The sequence below is a fragment of the Rhamphochromis longiceps genome, linkage group LG1 (assembly GCF_057381845.1).
Source record: "Rhamphochromis longiceps isolate RC_006_pf linkage group LG1, R_longiceps_female_GT1.1, whole genome shotgun sequence".
NCBI lineage: Eukaryota > Metazoa > Chordata > Actinopteri > Cichliformes > Cichlidae > Rhamphochromis > Rhamphochromis longiceps.
Genome location: NC_140557.1, coordinates 28,848,584 through 28,866,124, shown reverse-complemented (window position 1 = coordinate 28,866,124; position 17,541 = coordinate 28,848,584). Strand labels below are relative to the sequence as shown.

The following is a 17,541-nucleotide window of genomic DNA, read 5'->3' as shown; positions in this document are numbered from 1 at the left end:
TGTAATATTCCTACCAGTGTTTTTGATGCATTCATGAATTCATCAGTCGTTATAGCTCTCCACAGCATCACAACGCCTGCTGTTATAAAGTGAACAATAGCGTCCAGTGTCACACAGCTGCTATTCCCACACACAAAGCCACATTATATGTGTGCCATTGCAGAATTTATTACAGGCAAAGGAAAGTATTTAAAAAGGCTACAGAACAAAGAAAGGAGACCATAAAACACTCCGAATAGCCAGGTTTAAATTTAACCAGACTTTGCTATCTATGTACACGTTTAAAATAAATTACACCCTTTCCTTCTGTTATATCACTGCCTACTTATATATATATATATATATATATATATATATATATATATATATATATATATATATATATATATATATATATATATATATATATATATATATATATATATATATATGGGGAGAGAGGGGGGGGAGAGGGGGGGGAGAGGGGAGAGACATAACGATGTTTTCATAAAAGTATATATAAACGAATATTCTTTGGTTAGAAGCTAAGCAGGTGTTGTGTCTCCCCCTGGCGGTTGACTAGATTTATTACATCACTTAAGCTCAGCTTGACCCGGATCCAAAATCCTTAAACCCAGTGATTATATCCTGTAGGTCACGTTTTACTACAGTTTGGAAGAAATGGCGGACATGGATGAATTGTTCGGGAGCGATGGGGACAGCGACAACGACCAGCGAGGTAATGTTGCCCGAAACTCGTGGCTTATATTGTTTAATCATCAGTTTGTGCATTTAGATGAGTGCCGCGTTGTGCGCAGCTGCGTAGCAGAGGGGAGCTTTAACGCGAGAGTGAGGTGTGGAACGTTTCGCGGATGTTCGTTATATCGAGGCAGACGTTAATAATGTTAATGTGTTTTAAACGTTGGCTTTAATGGAAACCATCGTGGAGTTCTTTTATCCTTCACCTAGTTTCACTTTTCTTTTTCTTTCTTATTTTCTTTTTCCTTTTAAAAAAAAAATCGGTTTTCAGTGTTTGGATTCACGTGATGTGTCTGAGACGGAGGGCCATGGCTTAAGTTGTTTTGTTGCTGTGGTGCAGGATGTGATCAGCGCTCATGTTTTTTTTTTTAGCAGCACGACTGCAAATATACATTTTAAGACCTTAAAAAAACTTAATTCCCTTATGTCAAAATTAGAATTGTCTTCACGCACAAACTGGTGCAGCACCTAAGTTCACCTACATAATCTTTAATTTCCACAGACTTGCTACTAAAATGATTTTTACAGAAAGAAGAACAGTACGAGAAAACCGTATGACACTGTGTATTTCAGTACTCACTGTTGATACAGCCGTACATAAATAATATTGTGATTGCATCAGATAATCCCATACAAACAATTGTCAGATATAACAGTATTTATTCAAAAAAGGTCTAAATATAATAATATGGGTATTATTCAGAGACATAAATATATTATGTCTGTATGAGACAAAGTGTGGAAAACCATCAAAGCACTTTGTTGTGTTGATGCTGAAATCTTCTAAAAAGTCTACAAAAAGGAGCTAACTGATATCATCTTTGCTTCTTTTTGTCCAAAAGTAGTTGATAATTGGAAGCTTTTTCTGGCATCACTCGTTTTTTCCATAGAAATACTGTGATTTTGTACCCCAAAGAGACTTAAGGTGGTTATAAATAAATAAATATTATTTCTTTTAAACAGGATTGCCCCCAGCCCTGCTTTGTTTGAACAAAACACTGGTATATGGAGAGTATGAGGATTTAAACAAGCTGAGCTTCACCTTTTTAGTCACACATTTGTAATGTGAGAGGAGTGAGTAACATCTGTTTGGCACTACAAACTAGAATAAATCGGACTGCTTTATCTCTTTGCAGAGTCTGGCTCCGGCTCTGGTTCAGAGTCGGAGCAGGAGAGGCCTCGTTCTGTCAGCAACGCTTCAGGCAGCGGCAGTGACAGCGAGAGGGAGCGGGATGATGATGATGACGAGTACGAAGGCCAGGAGGCCGGCAAGCCCAGCATGAATAAGGTGCATTTTGCAGACATCGTTCAGACAGCCGCCTAATCAGTCGTTCAGCTGTGAATTTAGCCACTGAAAATACTGCTTCAACTTCCACAGTGACCTCAGAGAATTGTATTCCTTTTGTAATGTTAATCTTGCATTGACTTGAGTTAATAAACTTTCAACCTACCTCAAACCATCTAGTATGTTTATCCCACAATGAAGGTGTCCTGTGTCTGCAGTAGAAGGACTGAGGCGTGCGTGTGTGTCTGTGTGACGATACAGTCATGAGCTGCATCTAAACGTACTCATGTGTCTTCTCCGTAACAGGAGCTGTTTGGAGACGACAGTGAGGATGAACAACACAGCGGAAGCGACAACCAGTCTGAGCGCTCGGGGAACCAGTCAGATGCCAGCATGCGCTCAGACCGCGGGGACAACGATCACTCCGACGCAGAGCAGCACAGCGGCTCGGACCGTGACCATCGAGATGAGGATGAAGACGAGGAGGATGGGGGTCACCGGTCGGACGGAGGAAGCCCGGCTGGCAGCGGGATGTCTGGCGGTGGGAGCCCTCGTTCTGACAGGGGCAGCGTTCGCTCAGACAGAAGGTACGACGTCTCACACAGGCTGCAGCTCACCGTTGTTTAACTGAGGTCGTTGATGGCACGGAGATCGGGATGCTAAAATATATCTTTTCCAGTTTGAGAAACGCAATCAGGTCTTTGATCTGTCATAAGGAAGTGGATGGGGGATTAAGTGACTTCCAGAGGAATAAAAATCAGAATATATGTTTACCGTGTTTGTTCTTATTCAGTATGCACAGCGATCCTGGGACTCCGCAGTCGGGCCCGGGCACACCGCACAGTGACGGCGAAGCTTCAGGGAGGGAGAACCAATCGGAAGATGAGAAGTGGGGCGGAGAAGCTAAGAGCGACCAGTCGGAGGACGAGGAGGAGAAACGCCACTACTCTGACGAAGAGGGAGAAAATTCTGATGATGAGGGACCGAGGCACAGGAAATCAGGTACAACCCCCAGGATCTGCCGCTGAGCCAGCCTCCAGGGTTAATCTTTTTACACAGTAAATTTCATGGATTGGGGCCATATGTGAACATTTTATCCCGAGCTTAAAACTCAGAGGTTAATATGAGATTAATTTTTCACACAGACTCTTTGCACGAGGCGATGAACTGTTTTCCTTTACTGTAAGATGTGCGTGGGTGTCCCGTGCCTCCACTATAAACGTGACATGTGGAAAATGATACATAAAATTTCTTGGTTTTGTTTTTCAGAGTCTGCAAAAGGAAGTGACAGCGAAGATGATTTCATAGGACGGAAACCCAAAGCGAAAGCCGCCTCCGATTCCGATTCAGACAGCGATGCTGAAACAAAACGTAAGCCCTAACCTTACTGGGTCAACGTAGCAGCAACGATTTGTCTTTTGTTTCTGCTGCTGAATTTGATATTTTTATGGTACTGAAAGTTATCCGTACTCTTCCGCAGCAAAGAAGGCCGCAGCAGATGACCTGTTCGGAGAAGCGGACGACATCTCTTCAGACAGCGATGCAGAGAAGCCCCCGACCCCGGGCCAGCCCCTGGTATGTGTCTGTTCTCTCACCCTCTGTTCTTCTCTGCACTCATCACACTTTTAAACGAGATCCAAAATCCCCTTTTTCTCTAAGCCTCTCTGAGCTGATCCCTATTGTCATGGGTCACTGGATTATACAGTGTTTGTTCACTTGTTCGTGTGTGTGTGTCTAGGATGCAGAGGATGGTATGGAGGGGGAGCAGGCAGAAGAGGAGCCTGCGCCTGAAACTCGTATTGAAGTAGAGATCCCAAAAGTCAGCACTGACTTGGGATCCGACCTTTATTTTGTCAAGTTGCCCAATTTCCTGTCTGTGGAGCCCAGGTCAGAGCATGTGCAGTGTAGATAGATGGAAAAATTATTTTCACTTGATGATAAGATAATTAGATGTTCTTTGACGCTGTCTTTTCTTTTTCTTTTTTTCCCTTTTAGGCCGTTTGATCCTCAGTACTATGAGGATGAATTTGAGGATGAAGAAATGCTGGATGAAGAGGGGCGGACCAGGCTCAAACTGAAGGTCTGTGTAGATTGGAAATGACGGATGACAGATTTTATTTATTTAGATTTTTTTCCTACGTCACCTGATGTTCATCATCTTCTCCCCACAGGTGGAGAACACAATCCGGTGGAGAGCGAAGAGAGACGAGGAGGGAAATGAAACCCGAGAGAGCAATGCGCGCATTGTCAAATGGTCCGACGGCAGGTGTGTGTTACGTCAGGCTGGATGCCGCGGGGTGCGACACTGCGATCAGGACATAACTCTGTACTTGGCACGCTTTTCAGTCTCCCATTCTTTCCACAGCATGTCCCTCCACCTGGGGAACGAAGTGTTCGATGTTTACAAAGCTCCACTCCAAGGAGACCACAATCACCTTTTCATCCGACAGGGCACCGGGCTGCAGGGACAGGCCGTGTTCAAAACCAAACTCACTTTCAGGTAATGCACTAACATGCCAGTGTGGCTTTGGTAACAGGCTGCTGTTTCCTTTTAGGCACAGACTGAGAGTTGCGAGGGAGACTCCTCCTCCGTCTGGCTCCCTGACAGTAGAATATGTTCTCAACAAACTCCGGGCTACCTCTGCAAACAACAACAACAGCAGCCACAATGGCACCCTTCATTCAGGCTCCATTTAGAAATGTACTGAATGCTTTAAGTCCCCGGATCACCTTGTGCAAGCTGCACAGGTTTCTCCCAGTAAGAACTGTTTAAGCTTCTTAGCGCCTCCCCCCCCATCCACCTGAATGTTCTGTCTTTCACCCCACATGGGTCTATGAGGGCAAACCTGCCTCAGTGTGCAACAGGCCTCCGTGTTCCCAAACAGAACATTATTACAGTTTGTTCCCTTGGAGCATTAACATTTGAGTTTTGATTAGGATTAGAACTGCTCAGCGTGCAGATGGTTACAATGCTTTTATTTTCCTTTTAAAAGCACCTTTAACTCTTTTAAAGCCAGAAAATTCACGTTTAAAAAAAAAAAAAAATGTGAGCACCTAAAGAACATACTGTATGACAAGACTTCTTCATTCACGAGGTCATTTGATACGACAGTGAACTTAAGGTTACAGATAAATACATTTTCTTAAATAAGCCAAACAGACACATGACTCTGTCATTCACAGCTTCGAGTGGTCTCAGCATCGTGAGTGATTTGTGTTAAATTTAATGCATTTTTAATAAATGCATAGATTATATTTGTGGTGATATTTTCATAAGTCATCATTAAATGAGGGAGCTGAGGCCAGCAGTTAATGTTTGTATTGTAAGAACATTGTTGGGGATCTAATAACGTGAGACACTCGACAACAACAGATGTCTTTGGTGAAGTCAAACGAACACAGTGTGTTCTTTTAATCAAGCAGACATAATTGATGAATTTGTTACGTCATACCTGGCTTAGAATTGGGGGCTTTTTAATGCGCCAGCATTGTTTACATCCATGTACGCCTACTTAATGAGACCACATTTACACTCAACAGCCAGTTTGCTAGGTACATCTTGCTAGTACTGGATTAGACCTCTTTTTGCCATCAGAGCTACTTTAATTCTTTGTGGCAGAGATTCAACAAGGTGCTGGAAACATTCCTCTGAGATTTTGGTCCGTATTGACCTGACAGCTTGAGATGAGTTGAGCTTTGTGACATGGTGTGTTATGCTGCTGGAAGGAGCCATTAAAAGATGGGTACCCTATAGTGTTAAGGGACTGGGCACGGTCAGCAGCAGTAGTAAATAGGCTTTGGTGTTGTGATGCACAGTTGGTACTCTATGGGGTACACGTGCGCCCAACCCCTTTACACCACCACCAGTAGCGCCTTGAACTTTTGATATAAGGCCAGATGGATCCATGCTTTCATGAATTTAATGCCAAATTCTGAACCTGCCATCTGAATGTCACAGGAGAAATCTGGACTCATCAGATCAGGCAGTGTTTTTGTCTTCTGTTGCTCAATTTTGGTGAACCCAGGTGAATTGTAGCCTCTGGTTTCTATTCTTAGCTCACAGGAGCGGCACCCAGCGTGGTCTTTTGCTGCTGTAGCTGCTGCTTACAGGTTTTTATGTGATATTCGTTCAAAGATGCTCTTCTGCATATTTTCTCTTTTTATAAACTTTCCCAGTAAACTCTGGAGATGGTTATGTGGGAAATATCCAGCAGATCAACACTTTGTGAAATAGTCAGGCAGCCCGTGTGGCACCAACAACCATATCACATTCAGAGTTCCCCTCAGATCACCTTTCTTACTCATTCTGATGCTCAGATTGAACTTCAGTAGGTCATCTTGACCATGCTCTGAGTTGCTGCCACGTGATTGGCTGATCATATATTTCTATTAGGGAACAGTCAAACAGGTGTACATAAGAAAATGGCACATTTTGTTTTATTTTTTATTGTGTTTTATTTAATCCACACCTGCTCTCAGTGCTTGTTGCTGTGTAGCCGTGAATCATTGTGAACAGAGATTCCACAGCAGCAGAGTGGGAGTCTCTTTCTTATTAGCAAGACATCACAAAATAACATCAGAGGTTCTCAGTGCAACTTTTAATCTCTATATGGAGCTCATGGAAATGTGTGAAAGCACAGGGCAACATAAAGACCAGCATGTACCTAATGCTGCATGACCTAATAAAGATGACAGTTAGCTATAAATTAGCTTGTGCTTTAGTTTCCTTCTGCATTACATTACTGGCAGGGATATGCTTAACATGCCCTGTGTGCAATGTGTTTGCCCAAGATAGAAATAAAGCGTGCGATATTAAAAACTCCACAAGGTAGATTTAATGAGTGTGGGCTAAAACAGGTTTGGCAGTCGATACTGTGTTTTTCTTTCTGCCTGTTTGCAACACAGAAGTGTGATCTATGTGTTAAAGAAGAAAAGGGAAAAAATGTGTGAAAACCTCCCACTCTTAAGAGATTCACTTTTATGAAGACGTACTGGGGAAATGTTATTATTCAGGTTGTTTTTTCTGCACTTCCAGACCCCACTCCACAGACAGCGCCACCCACAGGAAGATGACCCTGTCTCTGGCTGACCGCTGCTCAAAGACACAGAAGATCAGAATCCTTCCCATGGCTGGACGAGATCCCGAGTCCCATCGCAATGAAATGATCAAGGTAGCACGAGCCGTCCGGTGTGGGAATTCTTTTGTTACCACAGAGACCGGAAGAGTGAGATGAGGTCAGCTGTTGACAGGCACCATGGCTGCTTACATAATAATATAACCTGACATGCTTGCATAATGTGGTCACGCAGTGGCGAGTGAAATGGAAACTGAGTCAACCAGTCTAGAGTTCTGGTGATGCGTTTACTGTCGGCTCGAGAAAGACTGCAGATTACATTGTTCTTCACTGTGCAGCATTAGCTTAAAATGGCTTTTAAAACATATAAACACACATTTGTCTCTTTGTATTTTAAACACTCGTGTCCTGCATGATGACGTCTAATGTGCGTCAGTGGGGATTGTGCGAGTTTGAATAATTAACAATAGACGCCCAAATACTAGACATCAATTACGCTTCCCCCATTGTTTGTAGTCAGTACTCCCAGTTGGTGGTTCTTAAGTTATCATAATTACAGTTCAACAGCAACAAGGGTCCGTGCCTTTATACAAGTGTATGCCAGTCTCACATTTCCACAGAATGTGGATTTCAGGTGTAATTTCAGTACACTTCATAGGTCCTTCCCTCTGTTGTGCCTCAAACAGCCCAAACAGGCTGTTTCAGTACCAGCAGCTGAAATCAGGCTGCTTTACTTTTAAGAAAAAAGCATGACATCTGTTAGATGTGGTAGGAGCAGCTAAAATGTAGTAGATGTGGAAAAGGGTGGTAATTGGCGACAGAAATCCTTAAGCTTGCACTAAAGTACAAAAAACACACCAGTAGCCCACAGCACAGTCTTTGTTTATAGGTTTTAAATGTCTTTTAAGTTTCCACAGTTTCTAATCGCTTCTGCAGTGTCATAATTCTGACACTGATCTAGCCTTTGGGCAGACAGTCAAAGCTAATCATAATGGGAGCTTCAGTAGCTGCGCAATGTGTAGATTTCTAGAGCAATGGTGGGCAGAGGGGGCCACAGGTTGTCGTGTACCCACATTAACTGCCCACTCCTGCTCTAAAGCCCATGGGGTGTTGAAGCTGTGGCTCTGGAGATCCATGCAGGAAAAATGGATAAGGAATGCTTTGCTTTACCACCAACACTGCTGGCTTTAGTCAAAATCAAATTGAAACTTTATTTTATTTGCTTTCACTTTATTTTTATTTTTTTTAAGATATTAGACTGTTATATTTTTTATTTACTATCAAAGTAGCCTCCTTTTGATTGGATTCAGGTAGGACTCAAAGTAAACAGCATTGCTTTTAGTTACCCAAGTCAAGCTTCTGTTTCAAAGTATGCTGAAACAAGCTAATGGATATTTTTTTTTCCCCTCTCTTCACAATTGTTTCATTGTTGGTAATAAAAATAAGAACATGATAAATGAATTTGATTAGATTAGAAAACACAGTATTATTGTAATGAAAATGCAAAGTTAAAGCACAAAATACTAATGATCATGAAGAGTAGTCACATGTGGTAAAAGATTTGAAGTATTTAGATATATTAGTAATACTGATGGGCTAAGTTATACACAGTAGACACTTTATTCTGTGAAAGCTGGGAAATTCTTTTGCCACCGCAAACATATGGCAGGTAGCTTAAATAAGTAGGAACATCAAGACTTAAATATGCTTTTTGAGGGTTCAAGAATTGCTTAAAAACGGCTCTTTTGATAGTAAGGTTTGCTATAGACATATTGTAGATGCCTAATAATGTTCAGACTGAGTAAGCGTGTGTTCCTGTTTAAAGTTAAAGGTTATTGAAGCACATTTTTGACTAACTGGCACTAGCTGATTGTCAAACTTAAAATGGGCAGGAGGGCAAATGTTTTAGAAAGTAATTACCCTTTCTCTCGTTTGTCCTTACTCTGCCTGCAGTTGTCCTTTTATTATAGGACAGCTAATTCTGTTTATTCCAGTGAGGAATTGTCATGTTATAGGAATAACAGAACAACAAGCAGGGTAAATGTACTTTAGAGCAAAAACGAATAATAGGCTCATTTCTTATTGTTTTTTTCCAACAAGGCCAGCTTATTGCTTTAAAGGGAAATTAATTAGACTTTTCCCACACCTAACATAAAAAGCGACCTTTTTTCTCAGTGTGTTTGGGGAAAAACAATTAACAACTAAGCAGCTAGAAATTAAATGCCTTGAAATGATTTTTGTATAAATTCGCCACTCGGGTCTGTCTTGGCAGAAAGAGGAGGAGCGGCTGCGAGCCTCCATCCGCAGGGAGTCCCAGCAGAGGAGGATAAGGGAGAAGCAGCATCAGAGAGGCCTGAGCAGTAGCTACCTGGAGCCCGATCGCTATGACGACGAGGAAGAGGGCGAGGAGGCGATCAGCCTTGCAGCCATCAAGAGCAAGTATAAGGGTGGAAGTGGCCTGAGAGGTGAGGATGACTGCGTTTCACATTGACTGCTGTCGTTTTGTTTCTATAATTTTTTTTCCTCGTATGTTGAGACGTGTTTGGGAGTTACAGAGGCCTGATGCACACGCTCTTCTCTTTCTGCCTCACGTACAGAGGAGCGAGCCAGGATCTACTCATCAGACAGTGATGAAGGTTCTGATGACGATAAAGCCCAGAGGCTGATGAAGGCTAAGAAGTTGGACAGTGACGAGGTAGGTGCAGTGATGTGGTTGACAGACAGGGGGCGGTGTGAGGCTGGACACCGTGTAGAAAAAAAGCCAACTTTTCTCATTATCCTTTGTAACTAAGCAGGACAGCAAAAGCTAGACTCTTCAGAGCAGGAAAGCTTTTCTGCACTCACTGTTGAAGTGTAACTGAACGCTGTATGTACTCCTGTCACAGGAGGGCGAGGGATCAGGCAAGAGAAAGGCAGAAGATGACGAGGAAACGGCCACCAAAAAGGCAAAGAAGTATGTCATCAGCGACGAAGAAGACGAGGAAGACGACGAGGAATAATTCATCTTCCCTTATCATTCCACTGTATTATCAGTGCTCAGCCCGCATGGCATATAAACAGCCATATTTTTTGTATATTTTCTTATGACCTGTTTGTGGGTGGCTGTGTCTGTGTGTTTGCTTGTTTATGTTGTGTACAGAAGAGGTGAGAAATAAAACAAAAAACGGTGGTTTTATGTAACCAAAGCTTCTCGAGGCCTCTTCATCTTTTTAACACCATGAATCATATATATATGAATCACGCTGTTGCGATGTTATGAAACAAACTGTTACGTTTCGAGGGGAGGCTGTTAATGGCATAATTGCTGTGGGCTGCCGAAAGATTAAGTTAATGGCATAGAAGCAGCATCTGCCATTTCTGTTCCTCTCCCTCATGTACACACATAATTGACCAGTGTTTTCAGTGCGCTGGTTTAGAGGTGGTGGGGTTTTTTGGTTTTGTTTTGGGTTTTTTGCAGTTCGTGTGAATGTTTCAGGAAAGAACCGGGGAGTGTAGTGTTGTCAGAGGAGGAGACGATGCCAAAACCCACCTGATAGAAGACACAAGAGATTAGAGGATTTGGGGTTTGAGACAAAGGAGCTGTAGTTCTGTGGGAGAAGATCCCCCCCCCCCTCAATAACCTGCCTGCAGAGGAAGGAGTAGGAATATCTACTTCTTCCTGTACAAGCAGCTGTAGGAAGTCCCAAGCTTTCACTGGCACCCCCTCTGATATTCTAACCCATGCCATTGCTACACCTCTGCTAAACATCCAGCCCTTATAGGGCCTGCTAATAGATACCCTTTTAAATTGTCAACCATAGATCGGTGCCATTATTATTGCCAAATCGTCACAGTTTCAACTGTCAGGACACCAAGGGTTTTAGAAGATGTGAAACCTCACAGGAACCCTGCAGACTTGAATTACATAGTCATATAAACAAAGAAAACATTTTAAATCTCATATTAAAGTGAGATATGACAGCCTGCCTGCAGCTAAATGCTGTAAAAGAAACACTAATTAGTGTTACTATTAGCAAGCTAACCTGGCTTATTATTCTCCAAACTGCATAAACAACCTGTTTGCTTCACTGAGCAATGTGCAGGTTGAGACCAACACAGGCAGCTGCAGCCACTATAACAGTGAAGCATCACTTCAGTTGATTCATGACAGAACCTCTTGAAACATTTACGGCATTTTAGGGTTTTTTTTCTTACATAATTATTTGGCAAATTATATATTTGCCAATGTACTACTAGAGCCTATCTATGATAACCAAGCTTGTTAACTTATTATATAAGTTTTTGTATAAATAAATAAATAAATTTTTATTTATATAGCACCTTTCAAGACAGAATCACAAAGTGCTGCACATAAGATTACAAGTCATAAAAAGATTTAAAAAGAGAAAATAAAACGGGCATAAAATTAACCAAAAGCAGTTTTAAAAAGGTAAGTTTTGAGTTGTTTTTTAAAAACAGCTACTGAGTCCACAGTTCTTAATACTTGGAGTTCCAGAGTCTCGGGGCCACAGTGGCAAAAGCTCTATCACCCTTAGTCCTCCTCTTAGTATTTTTTATAGCAAGTAAGCCCTGATCAGATGACCTCAGAGACCTGCTAGAGACACAGGGCTGTAGCAGATCAAAGATGTAGGCAGGTGCCAGTCCGTGCACAGCTCTGTAGGTCAAGACCAGGATCTTAAAATCAACTCTAAATTTAACAGGAAGCCATTGTAACTGAGATAATAACGGTGTCACATGTGACTACTTGGAGGATTTTGTCAAAAGTCTAGCTGCAGCGTTTTGCACAACCTGCAGACGATCCAGAGAACCTTTGCTTAGACACATAAACAACGAGTTACAATAGTCCAAGCGTGACGAAATAAAAGCATGTATAGCAATCTCAAGTTCAGAGCGAGATAAAACCGGGCTTAGCCTAGCCACATTTCTTAAATGATAAAAACAAGACCGAACCAGAGATTTCACATGCCCATCCAATGTGAGACTCGAGTCAAAGGTGACACCTAAATTCCTGATAGAGGATTTAACATAAAGTGAGAGAGGACCAAGGGCTTTCACTATCTGCGATAGAAACCTATCAGGGGCGCATAAGAGGACTTCGGTTTTCCCCTCGTTGAGTTGGAGGAAATTTGCAGCCATCCAACGTTTGATCAAATCTAAGCAATCATTCAGACGCTGAAGCTTAGATAAATCCTCGGACATAAAAGAAACGTACAACTGAATATCATCAGCATAACAATGATAAGAAATGTCCTCAAAAGAGCCCATCATATGCTTCTATAAATAAAAGGGAAGCATTGCTTTTGCAAAAACTGTATCCTCAAAAAAACTTGTAATATCAAACAAATGAAGTCAACACCAAGTGACAATGAGCTGGCACTGATCGTTCTAATCATGAATAGGAAGAAACAGGTTCTGGGTTAATCAAATTCTCATAAGCAGTCAGCAGCAGGAAGAATTTTATGGTTTGATCCAGCAGTTGAAGCTGTACCTTCATACATATTTAAGGATGTCAGTGGGGTAGTTTGAGCTCCATAACTGTACCTTGTTGTGGACTAGACACTGCTGTGTGAGTCTGCAGTGCCCCTTGGTTTCTGAGTCAGATCCACCCCTCACTCATCACATCTGGTTTCAAAATATCAAGATGGTGACAGCGAAAAGGGTCAACTCAACTCTAAAGACCCTTATACGTTAGCACCTGGTACCAAGTTCTCTTTCAGAACCTTCTCTGCCGGGATTCCGACCGATTCAAAAAGACGTCAGCAGACTGCATACCAACGATTGGCTGGTCAGAGGGGTCACTTGATGAGTCATGAGAGCATCTCCTTCACGAAAATCGCAACCCGGCAATGAGGGAAATGGCTACAAAAGACAACGCTGTGGTCCTCGAGTCTAACTACAAGCCACAGATGGAGCAGCAGGTATATCGTCTCCTCGACGTCCACCTTTGTTGTGGCATTCATGTAGCATACTATTACGTCACAGGATGCCTTTTCGCATTGCTATAATGACCATTAGCTGGTACTCGATTCTCATGGAATATGAGTCAAGGTGAATCGTGCCACTTCGAGCCGCCTCAGGCCGAGCCGAGTAGGTACTAATGGAAAAAAGGCTTAAATGCATCTTTTATGTACAGTCTATGATTAGTGTGTCTCTAAGCACCAAGTATCGTACCTGGACAAAATGAATGCGATGTACCCAGTGAGATATTTCATTCTACAAGAAGACTGGTGCTTCAACAATAAAACATAACTGTATTAGTAGTATATTGCTGCAGTTACAGTTATATGTAAAATTGAATTAACTAAAATAAAAATTAGCGATACCTGTAGCAATACCTGTGGATTTATCTAAATCTTGCCCCTAACATATGTCCTTCTTATAGTAATACTGTAATAATAAAAAAAAGACTATAACTAACAAACAAAAACTAAAACAAAACTACAAAAATCCAAACTGTAATCTAAATTAAACTAAACTGAATTAAAAACAAAACGTCAGTCGCTTTCAATTTGTGGTGGTGGTCATTACAGGTTACGCTGCAGGCTTCCCACCCTCATCGTTAAGTACATTTGTGACACTCTCATACACTCACTCATACTCGCTCTCTCTTTCTCTTACACACACTATAAGAAGATTGTTGATTTATGTATCTGTGCTTTTTCTTTTTGTGTGTGTGTTCCAGGTGCTGTATGTTTGTTTGGGAGTTTCCTTTGTCTCTTACAGGTGCACCAGTTGGTGATACATTGTACATTGGTATTTGTTTTTATCCCCCCATTTCTATCCCCCCATCACCACTTCTTTTTGTCTCTTGCCTGTCTTGCCTTAGACATTGCCATACTATTCCACATATGATGCAATATCTGAAATGACACAAAAACAAATGAATAAACGAACAGATGAAAGATGAACAAGAAAAGCCTATAGAGACTCTCCATAGCTGTTCTAGCACCACGATGCAGCATTTGCAATCAGAATTGTGATCTGAAAGATTGATGCTGCCAGACAAGACAGACAAAACAAAACAAAACCAAAAGTCAATATTAAATAAAAAAATAGAAACTGTTTTGGAAAATACAAAACTAATTCTGGTGCCAATTGTCAGCCAGTAGCATTAGTGGGATCACCAGTATGAAAATATTAATCATAGGCTTACAATCTTTTCAAATTCATCAACTTGATAAGTTTTAAAACATTTTTTCTGTATACTCAAATATGTCACTCTGTCAGATATGCTGATTTGGTATAGTCTAATAGGTTTTATTTCAAAATGCACTTCTTTTTAGGCTCCTACTATCAATCTATTTTTAAAAAATCTTCATTAAAAATATACCTTCAAGATGAACTTCATGTGCTGCTATTGGCTAATTCATTGGGTAATTCAAGTCCTGAAGCTTTACCAGGACCTTTACTAGGAAAAAGGTTCAGTCCAGTCCAGTTGGTACGTCAGTCCTCCAGCTGTTAGAAAACAAATGAGGCTGACTGAGGTAATGTGACTTGATCCCTTCTGAGCTACACAGTAAGAGGAGAATGTAGGGAACAACAATCCTGGTAACTGATTCAACTTCATCAGCCAGAATGACGCAGAGTGTCGCACACACAAGCACACAAACTGGGTTCCCAGAGATAGATAACAGCCCTGGAAAGTGACCTCTTGCCCAGCTCCATCCAGACAGAACTGGCTGTAGCCAACAAGCCTATACAAAACTGGTAAAACACGAAGTGATTAAGTAAGAGTTGCATAAACTGGGTGCATTCTCTCTCTTGACAACGGCCCCTCTGTGCTGCACACACATACTTTTGATGTATCCGGAGACTACTGTCATTACAAGAGAACATATCAAAGACCTCTTGAATACTGTTCACATGGTACAGGCTTATGTGCGAGAGGGGGACGGCAGTGTTTAAAGAGCTATGGATATTTTTATGCACCTAAACCACTCATTGCTGTGGGCGACAGCAATGAGTGATGGAAGAGCGTTAGCGTTTTCCATTTCATTTACTCAGAAGAGGCCTGTGAGCGCGCAGATGTTTGTACATACGTGTTTTTGCACACAACAATGGCGTGCAGAAACAGTAGCCTTTAGTATACCACATACTAGTCTATGCATGGTACTGCCATGCATGTTTAATGCTGCTTCATGCAAATGTTGTGTGTCTTTGTTGCCTTTAAGGAGAAGATGTCGCCAGTCGTGGTGCGCTGCGTTATCTCAGACTGCAGTAGGTTATGTAAACCCAATTTCACACAGTAAGGAGTGGGGGAGTGAGAGAGGCACTGCTACACAGTCAGCACTGACTGAATAGGGGTGAGGCAGAGAGGAGAGGACTGCAGCATTTTACCCTCTTTTTTCTTGTTTTCTTCTCTCTCTTTTTCTGTATCACCTCTGATGTTTCTTATAGCAATCTGCCTGCTGCTCAGCCTGTACCTGGAATCTGTAACATCACATATTCTGTGCTTGTGGCAGACCAGCGCAGAGAGGGTAAAGACTTGCAACTGCACAGCAAAACACAAGTCACCTTGGAGGTTGTAATTTGGGGCTAAATTGTGCACCGTTCTGCCAACTAGGACCAAGAGAAGGCAGTGGCTAGGTCAGTATTATGCTAGGTGCTGCTCTAAGTAAACAATGACGTGTTTCCATGTGTCTGAATCAGAGACAGTATAAAACGGGTGAAGCTTCTGGGTCTGAAAAGTGAAGCCACTGTGCAAGTGCCTTAAACCTGCACTCTATCTGTAGGCTGCTGAGTAACCATAGCTGTGGGTACAAACAGACCTCCAGTCCGTGGGAGAATGATATTTCCTGATGGGTTTATGGGCTTACAGGCTCTGTTTTTAAAATCTTGGTCGTACTGTTTCAAAATGGGGGCTGATCTGTGATTGGCAATTCTTCAACCTTGTCAAATCCAGCTATTTGCAACCAAGACAGTGATAGTGGGAGCATTGATCTCAAGGCTCGAGAGCAGGACTTCTGAAACCATTGGATGACATTACTGTTAATACTGTCTGTGGTCTGATAACACTGATTTCCAAGGGGAGCCTTCAGTGTGGCCCATACAAAGAGCCACACAGAAGGCTCTGTGTATGGGTGCAGCAGGTCAGACAGGTACTGAAGAGAAGAAGGATCTCGCAAGTAATGCGTGACTTAAACGAGAGCCAGTGGAGATTTATGAGGGTGGGGGTGATATGTTCTCAGAGCTAGTGGGTGTTAGAAGCCTGGTGGCTGAGTTCTGTCCTGGGCTTTGGTGGAAATCCAAAACACGACCCCATTGTAATGATCCATCCAGGTGGAGACAAAGGCATGGATAAGGGTCTCTGCTGCAGAGTCAGTGAGTGATGGACAAAGTTGAGAGATGTTCATTAGGTGGGAAAAAAGCTAGTAGAGATTTGATCTGACCAATGGAGAGCATATACATGGTGTAGAGAAGAGTTCCAAGTGAAAAACCTTGAGCATACTGAGTTAATAGGAGCAAAGGTGGACCAAGCGCCTCCCATGGTGGCAAAGTGTATTCTGAAAAGAGCGTACAGTAACAGTGAGGCCAAGATAGTTGGCTTAATAACAGAAAGAAGGAGATTGTGAACACAAGCAGGATACAAGACGATTAGCATGCCTCATCTTGTGGCATGCTCATAAGGATACAAGACACATCGTGGCTCTGGGACATCCCCGGGGTGAGACCAGGACATGTTAGTGAGATTATGTTTCTCAGCTGGCTTGGGTATGCCTAAATGTTCCCTTGGATGAGCTGGAGGAGGTGGCTGGGGAGAGAGAGGTGTGAGCTCTGTAAAGCAGCGGTCCCCAACCCCCGGGCCACGGACCGGTACCGGTCCATAAGTCATCTGGTACCGGGCCGCGAGAGTTGATGCTCGTGTGTGAAATGTATTGTTTTCAGGGTTTTTATCGGGTTTCAGCGTTATTTTGTTATCGTTAACTCGGTTTTCCTGGGTCTTTTCACGTATGTTATGAATAAATCTTCTTTTTTTCGGTACCGGTACTAGTTTTATTTTGTTGTATTTATCCGCGACACCTTACAGGCCGGGCTGTGAAAATATTGTCGGGCATAAATCGGTCCGTGGCGCAAAAAAGGTTGGGGACCGCACTTTGTAACAGATACATTTTACTTTTTTACTTTTGTGTGTAGGTTGCTGGACCCCTGACCTAAACCTGGATAAGCAAAAGAAAATAGATGGATGGACAGACGGATGGATGGACTCTAGGCCCCTTAGTACCAACTCAGCATCATGTAAATGTTGGACCCAACCTTATTATTGTTATCCAGCTATTTATGTCCACAGGGTACCCATCTTGTGATGACTGCTTCCGGTGGGATAACGCACTATGTCACAAACTTAAATAATCTCAAACTGGTTTCATCACAGGAAGTTCCTTGACACCAAACGGCTTCCATAGTGACTGCACAGAGTAGTAGAGCACTTCTGTAATCTGGTGG

General features: G+C 42.4%; 1 protein-coding gene across 1 annotated transcript; it reads left to right on the top strand.

The window, feature by feature from the left end:
• The first annotated feature begins 561 nt into the window (after positions 1 to 561).
• Positions 562 to 10,283, top strand: leo1 (LEO1 homolog, Paf1/RNA polymerase II complex component). The gene is made up of 14 exons (XM_085404920.1): positions 562 to 718; positions 1,875 to 2,026; positions 2,330 to 2,610; positions 2,817 to 3,025; positions 3,293 to 3,394; positions 3,504 to 3,598; positions 3,762 to 3,910; positions 4,019 to 4,103; positions 4,195 to 4,289; positions 4,389 to 4,523; positions 7,059 to 7,194; positions 9,371 to 9,563; positions 9,696 to 9,793; positions 9,984 to 10,283. The coding sequence occupies exons 1-14, from the start codon at positions 661 to 663 to the stop codon at positions 10,095 to 10,097; spliced, it is 1,902 nt and encodes a 633-aa protein (XP_085261046.1). The 5' UTR covers positions 562 to 660; the 3' UTR covers positions 10,098 to 10,283.
• The last annotated feature ends 7,258 nt before the right edge of the window (positions 10,284 to 17,541 follow it).